The following is a 16,707-nucleotide window of genomic DNA, read 5'->3' on the forward strand; positions in this document are numbered from 1 at the left end:
GATCCTCAGTCATAGTTAAATCCGTACATACAGTAGGTTATTTTTACATACACATATGTTTTAAACCAAGATTTATGTTTATAATCATAATTTGGAGTTGATTATCTCCAAATAGTAAAATCCAAGATTTGACTTCCACTCCTGTGTCACTAATCAGCTTGGAGCCAATGCAGAAGGAAATGGCCTTCCTGTCCCCAGTGGAGTGGAAACCGGAAGCCTATTATCTCTGTTTACTGCTAATCAATTGCTCATTAGAGGCCATCAGCCCTCCTTGTTTTCTTTGAATTGCATCAAATGCATTTGGCCTTTTGCCATGAAAATTGTGCATGTGACTAAATGATGAGCAGAAGCACTTGCTATTTTTTTAACCATACTGATTAAGCCCCTTGACGACGTCGCCACGCCATTATACTTCAACAGCTGTAATTATAAAGTGGGAAACTTTCCATTTCTCTCACGTAATTTCAAACATTTTAGTGCAGTTATGGTTTCACCCTAAGATGTTCAAAGAACATAAGGGCATTGCGAGCCAATGTTTTTCTTAAGGTATGAAGACTATATATCAAACTATTAATATATATATTGCATCCATACCTTTTGTTTTCTGGTGTCCCTTTACAACAGTTAGCCTTCAAGTTGATAGGATTTTTAAAATCCAGAGGAAGGGTAAGGATTGTACTGGGGTGATCACATATTAATGTATACACATTATAGCATATATATTGACATGTCTTCTAAAATTGAAGGCAAGAGACACTAAAGCAGGCAGCTCAGCATCTATGAAAGAGGTAACTGAATTAAAAGAGTTGGCAAGTAGTTTTTCTGCTTCCTCAGCATCCATCACAGGGCAAACTATATATTTACTTTTCTGGCCCTAGTTATCTATGTAGGATCAATAACTTATTATTATTGGTTATTGAATGATACTGTGAAAGACTGAGTAAAATATAAGTGTTCTGAAAGTGTTAGGGGAGTTAACTGTGGTCCCATGGTGTGGTGTTAGCCTGGTTACAGGACAGAGACAGTGGATTTAACTTCAAGATATATCTGAGAGAGTCTTCAGGACCGAAAAGCTTCCATAAGGAAGTCATTAGGCCTGTTACTGTCGGAGGGACTGTGAATACGTGAATGTGGGGATTGTGTGACTTTTCATGGCATTCAGAAATACTAGTAGTGCCCCCACCAGATTTGTAGAGATAGAGAAGTAGATGGGGAGGCAACAGAACATGCCACCTAGAACTTCAGTGCTCAGAGGGGAGCTTGGCAAACACCTGTGCTTAGTACTGGATGGGAAAAGAGGCCAAGTACTGAGAGGGCATCGCTATCTGTAGGGATAAGCCCTCCCCTTGGGGGCGGGCTGCCCTCAGGCGTATGTTTACTGATATATATTGTGCTGCGCGCCCCTTCCGCGCACCCTGTTTCCGCTGGCTACTCCGCTGGAACCTTGGTTTCGTGAGTCTGGTTTTGTTATTAAATTTGTTTAAATATCAATTAATGGTGATTTATTAATCCGACCGCTGCAGCTATCCAAGCAAAGAATGTCATAGGAGTGGAAGAATTTCTGGTCTTGATTGAGTGATTGTTTTTCCATGCAGTAAAAATATTCTGAGTTAAGGAGTTGGAGGAAATATAAATTCTGATAAGGGCAGATACCTTCCCAAAGACAGCAGCAGCAGTCACTTAGGTCAAAGAAGAACACTTCATATAGTATTATGTACTTGTCAGGCCAGCGGTGAAGTTCAAAGCAAGGGTAAGACATCACAATGTTTGAGATGCCTGCTCATCTTTTCATACAATTCTACTGCAAAGAGACTAGTGGCAGAAGAATTAACACTAGGATCTATATTTTAATCACAGGTATCATATACACATATATACTTATATTTATACATATGGATTTGTCTTGTGGATTTTTCATCCCTGACTACTATGTACTGACTGGGCATATTGGTGATTTCTGTATTACAGTCCCACACATGCATACAGAAGGCATATCTCAAATGCTGGTTCTTAAGAAGCATGGTAACTTAGTGAGCTACTGACATGGAAGTGTGGCGAGGAAGCAAACTGACACACTGTGATGAACAGGGAGTGGTGTGTACACAGAGGGGTGGATAGACCTTCCTTGAGGGAATCAGCATGGTTTCCACAGGATTGGGTATAATGTTCTGAGAAGGGCATCTTAGCAAGGTAGGACTCAGGAAAGCAAGCTCTGACTTGGGAATGACATGTCATGACATTTGCTGAGACTACAGTTCCAAGAGTTTGTAGTGGACTAACAGGGAGTCTGGAAGAACAAACTGAATGAAGAATTTTAAGAGCAGACATCACTCTGATAAGTATGAGGTAAGGAGACAGGAGAAGAAGAGAAACAGAAAACTGTGGACTCAGGGGAACAGGTGCTTGGACCAGTCCTTGATGATGGGAATCAGGCTATTAAAGATGGTGAATGTAAGGCTGATTTTTTCTGAGATTTCAAATCTACTTATAAGACAATTTACAAACAATTTATGAATTTTGAGACAAACGTTCTTCATCATTCATGCAAGGGCTCCAGCTACACCTATAATGGTATTAACTTAAAACATCTGAAATATAGACGAAGAAATTAAAGATCAGAAGAGGTAAGCATGCCAGTTTTTAGCTTCACCACAGTGAAGTTGAATTTTAATTATAGCTAAACATTGTACTCCCTGTACTCCACAACATGACATTGTTAAATAACAATCCTATTCCTGACATGAACATTATCTTTTACAATCACAATCTGCACTTAATCAAATGAATTTATTTTCTTATTGCAAATAAAACAGCCATGGTGGTCTTCATGCATTAGGTATGTTGGTGAAGCTAAGCCATGAGAAGTATACAAAAATACACAAAACGCACTGTGAAAGATGTTCTAGAAAACAAGAGAGAGATAAGAAATGTTCTGATATAGCTAGCTCCTCTCTCCCTCTTCCCTTACTCCTCTCTCTCTCTCTCTCTCTCTCTCTCTCTCTCTCTCTCTCTCTCTCTCTCTCACACACACACACACACACACACACACACACACACACGAATAAAATCTAAGTCACAGTAACCGTCCTCTGTTTCTCACGCTTTTCATTATTCCTTCCTACCTGGACTAACACTGAAGATTTCATACTGATCCTTTTGCCACCTGAAATTTCCAAATCTATATGCTGTGATCAGTTAACTCCTTAGAGTATGGATCATATAAGATTATTTTTTTCTTCCATTTGATCACAGATTGTCACACACAACTCTACACAGTGTAGCCTGGACTTCTCCATGACCTATTCTGGCAACTACTTCCTTCACAGGTCCTTTGTGTTTTGATCCTCAAACAATAAGCTGAAATATTCTATCTACCAGAAAATCTTAATTTACCCATATTTCTCTCTTTTTCATAAACCTTCCTTGTCCCACATCTTTCAATGCCTAAGACCACTGTGCCCACAGGAACCAGTCAGCCAATCAGTAGCACTCCTCAGCTGTCTGTTCCACTAATGCTCTTTCCATTGATTTCCACTGCAATTAGTACACAGTATGAGATGCTGTAGCATGATGCTATGATCTAAGTGTATCATCCCTAAATTCTTCAACCCAGTTCCCAGTATTCCGGTGTTACCATATTTGGAGAAAGGGTCTATAACTTCACAAGGATGGAACTCAGCTCAGACAATACAGTGTTCTTCATGACCTCTTTCCTTCCCTCTCTTTTCTTTCTGTTCCTATCCCTTCTGTCTTCTTCCCCTGTCACACCTCCTCTTTTTGACAGACATAGGGAAATAGGAATGGCAATGTGAACACAGGAAGAAGACAGACTCCTATAAACCAGGAAGAGCTGTTTATCAGAAGGTGTTCCAGCACAATCTTTGATCTTGAACTTTCCAGTCTCCAGAACTGAGTGTGAATTTCTCTCTCTCTCTTTTTTTTTTGTTAGATCTGTCTCTCCTTTGGTATTTTGTTGTTGTAGCACTAGCAATATCTGCAATATATGATTTTCCCCCAGTAATCTGTTACATTTTTCTTTACTTCATCAATAATCATTCAAACCTCCCCGTTCTCTGTCTTCTTACAACCCTTTTCTACACTTTACCAGTTCTTCACACTGCCTCTGGCCATTCATGGCACGTGGCAGCTTGGTGTGTCTGCTGTTAACTCCTGGACATGTGTCTCACTAACACTGCCTTCTCCAGAACTGAGTTCTACAGCTTCATCTCTGCCTGTGACATCTGACAGCCATATCTACCAGAAGCTCTATGGGGTATATACCCATTCATATCAATGCTATATTTTCTGGAATAGAGTTTTTGGAAGTGGTGACTTTTTAAAACTTTGTATATCTGGCTATAAAGATCATTGTTGATTGGGTATTTGAATAAACCAATCACAATAAGTTTGAAGACCAACTGGCGGGACTTTCTCTTCAGATTACCTGTGTTTCTCTTCAAATGTATGTTTCTACTTGCAAAACAAAACAGCATGATAGCTGCTGATTGTTCAGTTGTTTAGGGATGAAATGATTCATACTGTGGACAATAGTACTTAAGAAATGCTCAGAAACAGGGAGTTGAATCCAAATCAAATCAAGTCCATCTTTTGAAAACAATGCAATTATATATTTTCATAGAGACCTGGGTAGAGCCACCAAGGAAGAATCAGTGGCTTTCTTCTCTTTCTTGACACAGACTTTGTTCACCCATGGTGAGAGTCTATTGGCTTTCCTGATATGAGTGGTTTGTTCATACATCCTCTCTGCTTCTGATAAGCCTGCAGATGGCAAGCAGGTATTTTTGGCCTTGTTGCTTTGATCTCACAAACAGACTGTCTCTCCATAGCAAATGTGCACATGCACAGCACCTACTATGAGACAATCTAAATCCTTTGTCTTGCTGTGATTATTGTTTTATGGATCAAGTTTGTAAAAACAAACAAACAAAACCCCTCACACCTTTTTCATGCATGATAAGCTAGAACTGCTTAATCCATGAACATTCTCCCCATTTCTGAATTATTAAATCTTTTTTAGGTTGATTTGTAACTCCTGGATTATTAAATCTTTAAGGCTGGTCTGTAACTGTAATTCTTTGACAATGGTCACTGTAAGCTCAGAGTGGTTTTGACTTAATTAGTTGGTCCAGTCAGCAAACCAATGGCAAAGAGTGCACCCGCTCTTTCTTCCAAGGTTTTTTTCTCCTAGTGTCCATTACTTGCCCACCCTCAGAAGGAAGCTCATAGTAGAGGGGAATGTTTGAATCCTGGATCAAGCATCCTAACATAGGCGTGGGAGAAGAGAGGGTCTAGGTGGCGCATAATAGCTCATTAAAGCATGCTTTAGCAACTAATGAAAATTAATAGGTCTCTGATTGCAATTTCTTAGCCTGTTCATATTCAATCCAATATATTTAGCTTATGCGGTAGCAAAGAATTCCTTGTTGCTGGTCTTTGTAAAGAAAGATGTGAAATAATTTCTGATTTCGACATCAATCAGGAAGACGTTTTTTTCAAGAGGAGTGAATGGTCTGGACAATAAACTCACAATTGTCTTTAAAAATTCATTGTATAATAAGAGAGGTAATCAAAATTAAAAGAGGACTCTGGGAAGCAAAGAGTAAATCCCTGGGGGCTGGATTTCTAATGTTTGGTTGCAGAAATAGTGTGAATTCCAGCAGAAATGCCATTCACAATGGAAGTGACTTTGTGCCAGAAAAATAATGGGTGTTGTTTCTATAATTAGAACATTACTGAAGGCCAGGGCATAGCCGGGGCAGTGAAGTGTGCTACCGAGATAGCTGAATTATTAACACTCTTCTGCTGACTGCTAGACAGAATGGTCAAGGTGTTACTGGCTAGTAAACAGGAGTGGAAAGCCCTTCCTCACACATTTGCTTCACGCCTGAAAAACAAGCAATTTAGCAGAAGACATCTGGACACAAAATTTGAACAGAACTCCGAGCCCATCAAAACATGGATTTGATGGCTGAGCGTCTGGCTGCTAAGCAACACACATCTTACACTCAAAACAGAGTTGTAAAAATGGAATCCGGGTGCCAACTCTGGGTATTTCTCATTGAAGAGAAATAGCTATGGGAGTTATTTCTTTCATATGGGCCAGCCTGAAAATACCTGACTTCCCCTGGATGGTGGAGTCTTGGTCGTCTGTCTTTTAGACTTCTTGGTTTCCAGTTTTTGAAGCATTAGGCAGAGTTTAACTTTGCATGTTGAGTACTTTTAAGTGAGTATTACCCAGCATTGAAATGCTTTCACTGGCCTCCTAAGAGTTCTCTTTTAAATTAGAATAATGGATTCATATTATCAATGCTTTTCAAAGATTTAATGCTTGTGAAGTTAGATGAATATATTAGCGATCAACCACAAGCCAAATGGCATTTGCTGTATTTAAGTATGCTTCTGCTTAGCAAGGAAGCCAGAGAGGGCACCACTGAAGTATGTCCCATGTGAAAACCATCTTGGAGAATCTAATAATTTTTAGTAAAGTTAAGTTAGGGCTGGCTCAGGTGGGTAAAGACACTTGTCACAGAGTCTGAGAAGCTGAGTTTTATCCCTGGGACCCACATGGTAGAGGAAAAGAACTAATTCCCAGAAGTTGTCTTTTTTGATGCTTGCCTACATGCTCTGGCACATGACCTCCTCCGTCAATAGAATGTAATTAAGAATGTTTAAATTAAAAACAACTTGGAGAATGAATTTATTTCTACATTGCTTTTGTCTAGGTAAACTACAGTGATGCATTTTCCAGATCGAAAAAAGGTGACTGTCAGTTACCCAAGTGAAAAACAAACCTCAAAAAAGCAATAGACAGCACTTGGAATCACAGGCTGGTTCCTTTTCAGTTGGGAAATAACTGGGAAAAGAATGTGGAAGGGGCTAAAGAGTGAGAGGCCTTCAGTTTGATTTTAGAATTATGAACCACACTTTTGTATTAAAGCCAAGAGAAAATTATTACGATGATTGGCAGTACATGCCTTTTGGTGTGGTCTGCCTACAAAAGTATTTTTTCCTCTTTCTTTAGGAAACCTCCATCCACAAACCGTCCCAAGCCTCCTTCTTGGCAAGCACTCATGACATAGCAACACCAGGAAACACAGACGTGGAAAGTTGCTTATGAAAAAAATAAAAAAAAGAAGAAGACTTGGAAACCAAGAGAAAGGGATAGTTTTACAGCAGAATTTCACAGGGCAGTCTACAAAATGAATGTTCTGCCATTTCAAAGACTAGCCATGAGGAGAGGATTTAAGGGACGCTTTCCGAAGCATCTCTCAATGACATGAAAGGTTTTCCGTTGCACACAAGACTGTGATGCTCACTTCTCCCTAAATGCTGCCTTTGGTGGCTTTGTTTGCATGTGGGTTACATTTATGTCCACCCCATGAACCACAAGTTTTTCTCTCTTCTGAATTTATTAACGCCTTTTCCTTCATACCATGGTTCCCTTAGTAAAAATAGAAAATTAAGTAACAAAAAAATGTAGTACCCTAAATCCTTTACAGTGTGCCATTGAACTTCCTACCCTTGCTCTTTTGCTATAATTTGCAATTTTGCATTTGTAGTTACTTCATTTGTTCTGGATGGATCTCATATACCTAGTATGAGTTTTAAACACCAGTACCTTCCAGGTATATAAGAGGCCCACATTAGGCAGGGGACCGTATTTTGGCAATGGGCCAGGCTTAAATCACAGACTCAAAACACATCAAAATGCTAGGAATAAGGAGGACAGTGGACTACTCATCCTAAGTTGACTTTTGTGACTTTTGGGTGTCTGATGGCCATGACAATTATGCGTACACTGAAGCTGTCATCATAATGCACACATGTGCATGCATGCATGCATGTGTGCACACACACATGCACGTGTGCACACACACAATAGAAGTGGATCAGTTGGGAAGAAGAGTGTCAACAGGGATGGGAGGAGATAAGATAAGGGTAATGGAGGGAAATGCTGGCAACCAAGACGGCTTTGTGAAAGTGAACACGGGCTCATAACTGCCAGCAAGACCCGACTTTGTGTCTGACATGTCACACTAACGTGGTGGTCTGGTAACTGTGTAAATAGATTTGTTCCTCCCAGAATGTCTGGGTTTAAAATGACCCATCTCTTTCCTTCCCTTTAACCATGTTCCTTAACGTGGGGGAAGTCCTTGGAAAACATTCTTTCCCCACATCCTGAAGCTCTGCCCAGACCTTCAGAAACATTTATCCGAAACCCAAACCTTCCAACTGGACTTGACCCTTGTTTGGCAGCTGGGCTGGAGGGTGGTACTTGGGATGTGCTAGGAGAAGGCCTTGCTCAAGGACCTTAGGGGTTGTCCTCTCAGCTGATTGGACTTCTGCATCCTCCTGGCCCTCCCACATTCCTTCCCTCTCAACAACTCAGATTCCAAGGTGGACACGTCAGAAGCCCATTTGGAAGCCACATTAGAAAAGGAGTCCTTTGGAAAGGGCTAGTGTTGCATGCAGAAGGGTTCGCATAAGGACATTTACAAGGGAGGTCATCAATCAGATAAAAGCGACTGCCAACTTTCAAGTCTTTCCCATTAAGTTGCACAAAGCAGCATTTTTGTCTTCACTGGGAAGTAGAAAACACGATTTCAAAGGCAACTTTACTTTCCCCCTTTCCCATTTAATTGTTCACCTTCCTCAAGCACAAACATGCCTTCTTATCAGGCTTGTACACCATACTGTTGTGTCTGACTGGATGGCGTCCAGCTTTGTTGAATGTCGCTCTCCTAAAACAGGTCCCCTCACTAAAAGCAGGATGTACTCCAGAGGCTGATTGGACACCTGCGTGGTGCTGGAGGCTGAGTTTCCTACAGGTGCAGTTAGGCGAATCTACCGCGAGTGGCAGGTAGTTTGTGGCGGAAAGAGAGCCACCCGTGGGACCATCCCGTCCACCTGCGCCTCCGTATCCCAGAGCTGGGCACCCCACCCGCTGCACCTACCTCTCGGGTGAACAGGATAGCTGCGTCGTAGTGCTCCTCGTGGTCATCGCCTAGCTGATTGTGCTGGTGCTGCCACTTGCAAAAGTTCTTGAGGGTCGTGGCGGCATTCTTGCTCACCTCCAGACTCTTGTCCTTGTCGGCCAGCACCACCACCTTCACCACGGCCAGGCGGATGTGGTTCTCGATGCTAGCATGACTGTACAGCCTATTGGCGATGGAAGCTAGGGTCAGCAGGTAATGTTGCAGGCCCCGGCCATACATCCTCGCCATGGAGGAGTCAGCCACCAAAAGGAGCTCCACCTGGCGGGCCCTAGAGATGGAACGGCGGCGCCTCCGCCTCCACCAAGCCTGAGGAACTGCATCCTCAGCGGGTGAGAAAGTTGACTGGTCTAGGAGCTGCGGGGCCAGAGCTGTGCGTCGCCTAGAACTACTGTGCACCGAGGGGCGCTCTTGAGGCCTAAGTGGGGACGCGGGAGTCTCACAGCTGGCGCGTGGTGGCAGGGCTTCGAAGCTGAAGCCCTCGCGGGTGTAGATGTGCAGGACGCGTGAAGACCCATCCCCGTACACTCGTCTGGCCTCCGCCTCTGCCCAGGAACGCAGGAGCGGCTTCAAAGTGTAGCGCGCGTGCTTGACCGCGAAGAAGCCGTCGAGACCTCCGCAGAGGTCAAAGACAGCTAGGGATCTAGGGCTGCCATCCACGGTGCCCCGGTAGAAGCAGTGACCCCGGTGGCTAGATGATGCACTAAGTCCACCTCCTGCGGTAAGGATGCCACCAGCGGTGCCCACTGAGTCATCCCTCTCCAGATCCAGCAGGAACCTCCGGCCGCCCACATAGACAAAGTAGCCCACCTTGCCACCTCCAGAGTAGAGCTGGTCTATATTCTGCACCAGCCCGCTGCTCCTGCGCTGCCTGGCCAGCAGGTTCAGATGGTCCAGCTCCTGCGTCTCCTCCCCCTGCGGCTGGCTCGACTGGGCTGCAGCTGACGCAGCCCGAGGCTGCCTTGTTTTATCCTGGGCAGGTGCCGTGGTGGTGGGGCTGTCAGCGGTCAGGGACAGGCAGGAGGCGCACAGCAGCAGCAGCAGGGACGCCCACTGGAGCCGCATAGTGCGCTGCCCGCCGGGAGGGGCTGCGCGCTTGGGTCTAGCTGGATGTTTGCTATTTGCTATGGAAGTTTCAGGGGTGGGGGTGGGGGACTCACTCTCCCACCCACCTACCCACACACTCTACACACTCGCGTGCAAAGTTGGGTCAAGTGCCCAGGAAGGGTAGAGGGAACCCGCAGCAGACCGCCAGCTTGTCCTGGCCGCCGTGCCAGCGTGCGAACTTTTTCTTTGTTGGTTTGGAAAATGTTTGAAATTGTGCTCCAAGAGACGGAGAAAGAAAAATAAAAAGGGGGAGGGGAGGGGGAGCAAAAAGCAAAAGCCAGGCGGTGGAGAGCTACCAAATATGAAAAAGGAGAGAAGACTAATGCAGATAAGATCGTTGCACAAACCGACCAAAACAAATGAGAAAAAGGAGTAAGGAGGGCGACCGCACTCCCAGCCCGCAACTAGTGCGCGCCGGCTCCCGCCCCCTCGAAGCCTAAGGCTCGCCGGCTGCGGAGGAGCTTCCAAGCCCCGATCCACTTCCGTTCGTATTCGGTGGGCTTCCTCGGCTCTGCTGGAACCCGAAGGTAGAGGGGAAAGAGACGGAAAGGAAAAAAAATTAAAAAATTTAAAAAAATCCTAAAATGCTTAAAATCAAAAGGCAGGAGGCGGCCTGCGGCGAGCCAGCCAGGCGGGGCGTCCGGGACCCTTCCACTACCGCGTCCTCCCGCCCGTGGTCATCCCCAGTCGGCTGCTGCGGGCGCGGAGAGCGGCTCCAACACTGTGAAGATGCGAGGAGGTGGGACAATGAATTTATAGCGGCGTGCCATCCTGCAATGGCAATTTCAACAATTCGTCACTGCACGCTGCCTCTTAAAGGGAGAGCTTCCCCCACCACTCCCACCCTTCCCGGTCCGCGCCTAATCCTAGGGGAGGGCGCAGGGAGTGGAGGAGGGTGATCGAGGAAAGGGAGACTGGCAAGGAGGAAGGGACCAGGACCTGGCTAGGTAGAAGAAGGGACAAAGGAGGTAGAGAGGGGGAGAGAGGGAGAAAAAAAGTATTTGAGCAGGAAAACAGGAAATTTCCTTGGCCTCATTTAAAGCCACAGCAACTCTGGGTCCGTGTGATATTTCACAACCAATCGGAGTTGGCTAACCTCGGCTTACCTCATCTCCTGAAGGGGTGTTTTGGTGTTTTAAAAAGTCTCTCCTTGCCTCCTTCCCCTTGCTGTGGGATATGAAGTTCTTGCGTCCTTTTGCGGACTGGTGCGCTCTGGTCTTGCAGACCTGGCAACTCCATCCACTGGCCAAGGCTTCCAGCCGCCGGTGCATTCCCAAGTCCCGCTCTCTTTCCCCTGGCTCCCTCCAGCCGTTCCCGGTAGCTGATTTCTAAACTTCTCAACTCCTAGTTTGTTCAAGCTCCAACACTTGCTGACTTCGGGCTATAGGTGACTAACTTCTCCCGGCCACCAACTGAGCAGCAGCGGGCGCTTCCTGGCGCGTCGCTGGGCAGGCAGTGTTGCGGTGACCCCGACAGGGCCGGCGGCGGCCTGGGAAGTCCTTGGCTTTGTGTATAAATGGCGGTGCTCCCAGCTTTCTCCAGCGCAGAGTTGGTCAGTGCCCACAACTTGTCCAGCCACTGGAACTTTTGGGGCTGTAGAATGTCGGGGTGGGAAAGAGTTAACTGGTGAAAGCAATTCTGCACCCCCCCCCACCAGACTTTGAAATTTTGTGCTCAGACTTTCCTGTCTATGTCTTAAAAGGTAATTAAATGGCAAACGCGCCTTTGTTTACTTGCTAGGTCTCCCCTAAGTCAGCCACTCCTGGCCAGCTCCCCCCTCCCCTGCCCAGCTTCAAAAGCTCCTACTAGGATGAAAGAATGTTTTAGGGGAGGAAGGTTGGTGGTCATTAGTAGGCAGATGGCATGGTCCCTGCTACTCAGTTTCTTCATTCTTTGTTTCCTCTAATTATCAATTCTAACAAGGCAAAAGGAAAATTCAGGGAGTTTCTCACATCAAGCTGATGCGCAGCCGGTCCACTATGAATCTCTGCATACACCCCATATTATCCACACGTTCGGAGGATAGCCGAGATACTTACACAGTTCCTCTCTTCTCAGGGAAGGCAAAGCAACAATTCAAATAAAAGAGGGTATGAATTTGAGAGAGAGCTAAGTGGATGGGTGGGGATGCATTGGGAGGAGTTGGAGAAAGAGAAGAGAAAGGGGAAATGATGTTGGTATACTCCAATTTTAAAAATTCTTAAGAATAAAACAGAAGAACCTTCAAGCTGTGATGTTCATCACGTTTGTGTGTGATGTGTCCCTCTGGGCTCTGGTACACAAGGAAACCCAATCCAGATATCTGGTTCTTATGCAGAAATTGTATCAGCTGTTTCTCTCACTGCTGTGACTAAATACCCTTCAAGAAGCACTTTAAGGTTAGACCTATTTTGGATCGTGGTATGAGGGGATACAATGTGTTCCATATCCTCTTCTGCCGGGAAGACATGGTGGCACAGGCACTAGGCAGCTGGTCACACTGCATCAGCAATTAAGAGGCAAAAGTAGACACATATTGGTGCTCACCTCACCTTCCCCATTGCTTCACTCCAGAATCCTACCTCATGAAATAGTGCTGCGTGCATTCAGGATAGATCTTTGGCATCAACTAAATCTAGCATTACTTTCACAAGCGTGTACAGAGAATTGTCTCTGTACAGGTGATGTTAGATCCTGTTGGTATTAACCATCACTGCACTTAGAGGATTATGGAGATGCCAGGAACACCTAGTAGCCTTGAAGGATCCTGAACTATATCAGGAGGCTGCTGCTGTAAACATTTGCATTACAGTTCCCCAAAGGCTATAGCTTTCTGTAGTCATCACTACAATGAGCTGCCAGTAAAGGCATTCTTTAATGGAGGTCCAGAAATCTCATCTCACCATAGCCTTGATGACATAGTTCCTCCAGGGAAGACTACCTTGTGCTTCTGCATACAGCAGTGGCCAGAATGAAAATGGCCTCCGGAAACTCTTATGCTTGATCTCCAACTGATCGAACTATTTTGGAAGGTTTAGGGGGTTCAGCCTTAGTAGAGATGGTGCATCATTTATGGGAAGCTCTGTAGTTTACCAGGGTTCTCTCTCAGCTTCCAATTTCGGAATCAAGATGTGAGCTCTCAGCTGTTCCTTCCAATGAGGACTCTAACACACTAAAATTGTGAGCTTAATTAAACTGCTTCATAAGCTAAATTATTATTTATTTTGACCTGATCATGATGTTTTGTCACCACAATGGAAAACTAATTCAGACACAAACTTTATTTCTTGTATACCACTTTAAGAAAAAAAAATTCACTATTTGGCATCAAATACAGTCTCTAAAACAACTTTCATTTGAAACATTTAACTGACTCCTCAACTGTGTCTCAAGGATTTTAAAATGATCCTTAAAAGAATCATTTCAGGGAGGCTAGGCTAGGGTTGTTAATTGTGACTGTTTTCTTTTGCAATCAGTTTTCTTACGCAGTTTAAGGAACTTCCCAATGACTTTGTCCTCAATGAAGCCTTTGCCATTTAACAAAAACTCTGCTCTTCTAACAGGACTCCTGAATCTGAATTTCATGCCTTCAACTCTGATAAATGAATGACATAAGAATTCAGAAAAATTAATAAAATGTTTGGAAATATGTTGAGTAGATATGTTTCAAAAGGTGAAGATTGATTAGTTAATATTTATTGAAAACACTTGTCATGGCGAAAGGGGCAGACAGAGTTTGAAATAAAATGAGTAAATTCCTATTGAAGGAAGTTTTTGTTGGGCATATTTTTATTTTCTGTGGAAAGTACTTATACACTGTAGAAAGTTACTTTGTTTCTGTGTGAAACAAAGATACTGCATCAGTGAACCAGCACTAGCTGAGACGCTCCACAGAAGAAATTAATCACTGTTCATTCACAGAAGAAATTTTCTTTTTTTGTGTGTATATGTGTGTGCAAATAACAGTCTTTAGTTTTACAAGAGGAAGGCACACTATATTGTCCACCATGTTTAGATGGAGCTGTTCTTTACTTTTTGCTCTAACGGCTAACTTTGTGCATACGCAATGAGATTTTTTTCATTACATTTATTGAATATATGCTCCCAAGTCACTGATACATGAACTTTACATTTTTTCAAAGAAAGATTTTCTATTGTAGAATGCTACAAGTTCAAATTTACCATAGGGATTATGCAAGGCATCTACCATGTACCAGTCAGTCACAAGCTGAGACCTCCAGGCCAAAATGACTTGCCTGAGGATCAAAAGCCTTTTAGTGACTGGCTCTCCCAAAACTAAAATCTCCTAACTCTCAATTATGTTCAATCCACAACACCTCTTAAAACCAGCACAGCTTAGGAAAAGACAAGTCAGGGCGTCAAGGACTTTGCGAGACTCTCTGGGGGCTTGTGAAGGTGAATAAGGCGCCATTGATGTTTGCAAGGGATTCACAGACTCAAAAATGGAGACGAGAAGATCAGTAGGTACTTGGACTCTAACGTGAAAAGTACAAATACGGAGGGGAAGAGAGAGAGTAACACATCCAGGTGTTCCACACTGCGTGCTTCCAGCATCATTGCGCTCCACAGAATTTTGGAACCTGGGTGAAGTAGTATTTTCTCAAATTTCCATTTGCTAAAGTGTCAAATCCTCACCTCTACCCCAAACTATGGCTTTAATGGTGAGAGGGAGGAAATACCTGACAGTAAAGTATTCCCCTCTAGCCAAACACCTGCTTCTTACCTCCCACATGGAAAAATCACGGCCTCTCAACTCTGTTTTGCTTTCCCACATCAAGACTCCTACCTCAGGCCTTGCTGCACTTGGAACGCTCTCCCTTGGTGCAGAGAGCACAGATGCGGGCGAGCACGGATACTGAGAATGGAAATGTGCTGCACGGCCCATTTTTAAATGATGTGAAGTTAGCCTCCTCTTCCTATGTCCCTTTGATTTGCGATATTCTAGCTCTTAGAAGTTGCAGTTCAAAACCAAAGTTATGCCAGGAGGGCGATGAGCATATCTGCTATTCTAGAATTGACACAAGCCCCGATCTGCAGAGGGCTTTTAGAGAGCCTGTGGCCGAATAATGTCCCTCTTCACTTTCCACCCTTGCCATCTCTTGTATTCCACAATGCAGACATGCATCTGATGACTAGTGAAGTCCCATAATTTCACAACCAGCAAACATACTTAACACATGTCACCGTGTGTGCGCATACAGGCACACACACCACAGCTCATGGTGCCCTTGCTAACTGCTGATACAAAGTCCTGCGCAGAACTCACTTAAATAGAAGAGCTAGTATCCCATTATTTCTCCCTTGCAAAGATAATATTCTTGAGACTTTGTCTGGAGAGAATTTTTTTGTCCTAAGCAAAGAATTTACTTCATGCCTGATAGAACTCTGTCATTTTCTCTGCTGACTGAATAGGATTTACGACAGACCAATCTTTTGTTGTGATTGGCCACATGTGTTTTCAAGTCGGTTTTACTTAAGATTAAAAAATACATTTTTAGAAAAGGTAGATTTTTAATTCCTTATAAGAGTCTTTGAATTAAAAATGCACACATACATCAAGACATACAGGTGTTATCTGTAAAGAAAACTGCCAAGTGATTTTTATGCTGACTAAGTGTAAAATGCTGTTTATACATTTCCCACACAATTATGCACATATTGCTTGCTTTTATGAGTTAACCAAATTCTGTTTTTTTTTTCCTTTATTTTCCCGGAATTATCTTTAAAAAAAAATCAGGCCTTACTGGAAATACATGGAAAACCAGGAATTTCCCACCCAGAGTAATTTGAAACATTTGAGGTCTCTCTCTTTTCCCTTTTCTTCCTCACGAATTCAGTTCCAGCGACATACTTCCAAGCCCCAATGAGTAGGAATTGTAGATGGAGATGCAGTTGTAATTGTAGCTGTCAATGTGACTGTTCCTGCCGAGGAAGAAGCTGAAGGCAGTCCAAACAAGGCTGACGATCATCAACTGGCTATTCATCCAGAGATGGTAAAGAAATGGAGAAAAGGGTGGCCTGCTCTGTGTTCTGGCCAGACCAAACCTGTACAGCTTCTCTTCTTTAGGATGTGAGTGAACAACCGCCTGCCCTAGTGCATGCAGCTCCTAGAGGCAGCAGCAGGGCACACTGCTCTATGAGGGTCGGGGGAAGATGCTGCAACTATTACTCAATATATTTAATCTTAGTGATGCCATTTTTTCCAGATCTTCACTTCCCAACTCCCAAATTATACTTGGAAGATGGAGGAAACAATGCACACTAACTTACCAAAAAAAAAAATTGACCAAGGTCTAAGAAAATGCAAAGGTTCATTATCAACTCCTCAACTTTTCCCCTCCTTGAGACCATACATGGCACTGTTGCAAACTCCCCAATTTTTTTTCTAATGAAAATAAACTTTAATTTATATCAATATACAAAATTCAATAACAATGAAACATATTTGAGAATAGTTGTTTAAAAGTAGAGTCGAAATTTACTCTTTTTTTCTAATCCTTTCTATATTTCTTTTTTTTTCTTTTTTTTAAATATAATTTTTTTATTGGAAAAAAAAAGATTTCCGCCTCCTCCCCGCCTCCCATTT

At 43.6% G+C, this 16,707-nt stretch overlaps 1 protein-coding gene across 3 annotated transcripts in view; it reads right to left on the minus strand.

Annotated features, from left to right (window-relative positions):
• The window catches only part of Adamts5 (ADAM metallopeptidase with thrombospondin type 1 motif 5), a 40,681-nt gene extending 28,862 nt beyond the window's left edge, over positions 1-11,819 (minus strand). The window contains exons 1-2 of one of the 3 annotated variants that reach the window (XM_050138659.1): positions 11,228-11,819; positions 8,976-10,635 (exon numbers count right to left, since the gene is read on the minus strand). In XM_050138659.1, coding sequence (XP_049994616.1) covers positions 8,976-10,079 — 1,104 coding nt within the window. In that variant the 5' untranslated portion in view covers positions 10,080-10,635; positions 11,228-11,819. Of the gene's footprint in view, positions 1-8,975 lie in introns of all 3 variants that reach the window. The other 2 variants (XM_050138658.1, XM_050138657.1) reach the window with 2 other exon arrangements.
• Between the last annotated feature and the right edge of the window lie 4,888 nt (positions 11,820-16,707).

This window comes from Alexandromys fortis, unplaced genomic scaffold (assembly GCF_014885135.2).
Source record: "Alexandromys fortis isolate MF-2015 unplaced genomic scaffold, M_Fortis_MF-2015_v1.1 scaffold_11, whole genome shotgun sequence".
In the NCBI taxonomy this organism is placed as follows: domain Eukaryota; kingdom Metazoa; phylum Chordata; class Mammalia; order Rodentia; family Cricetidae; genus Alexandromys; species Alexandromys fortis.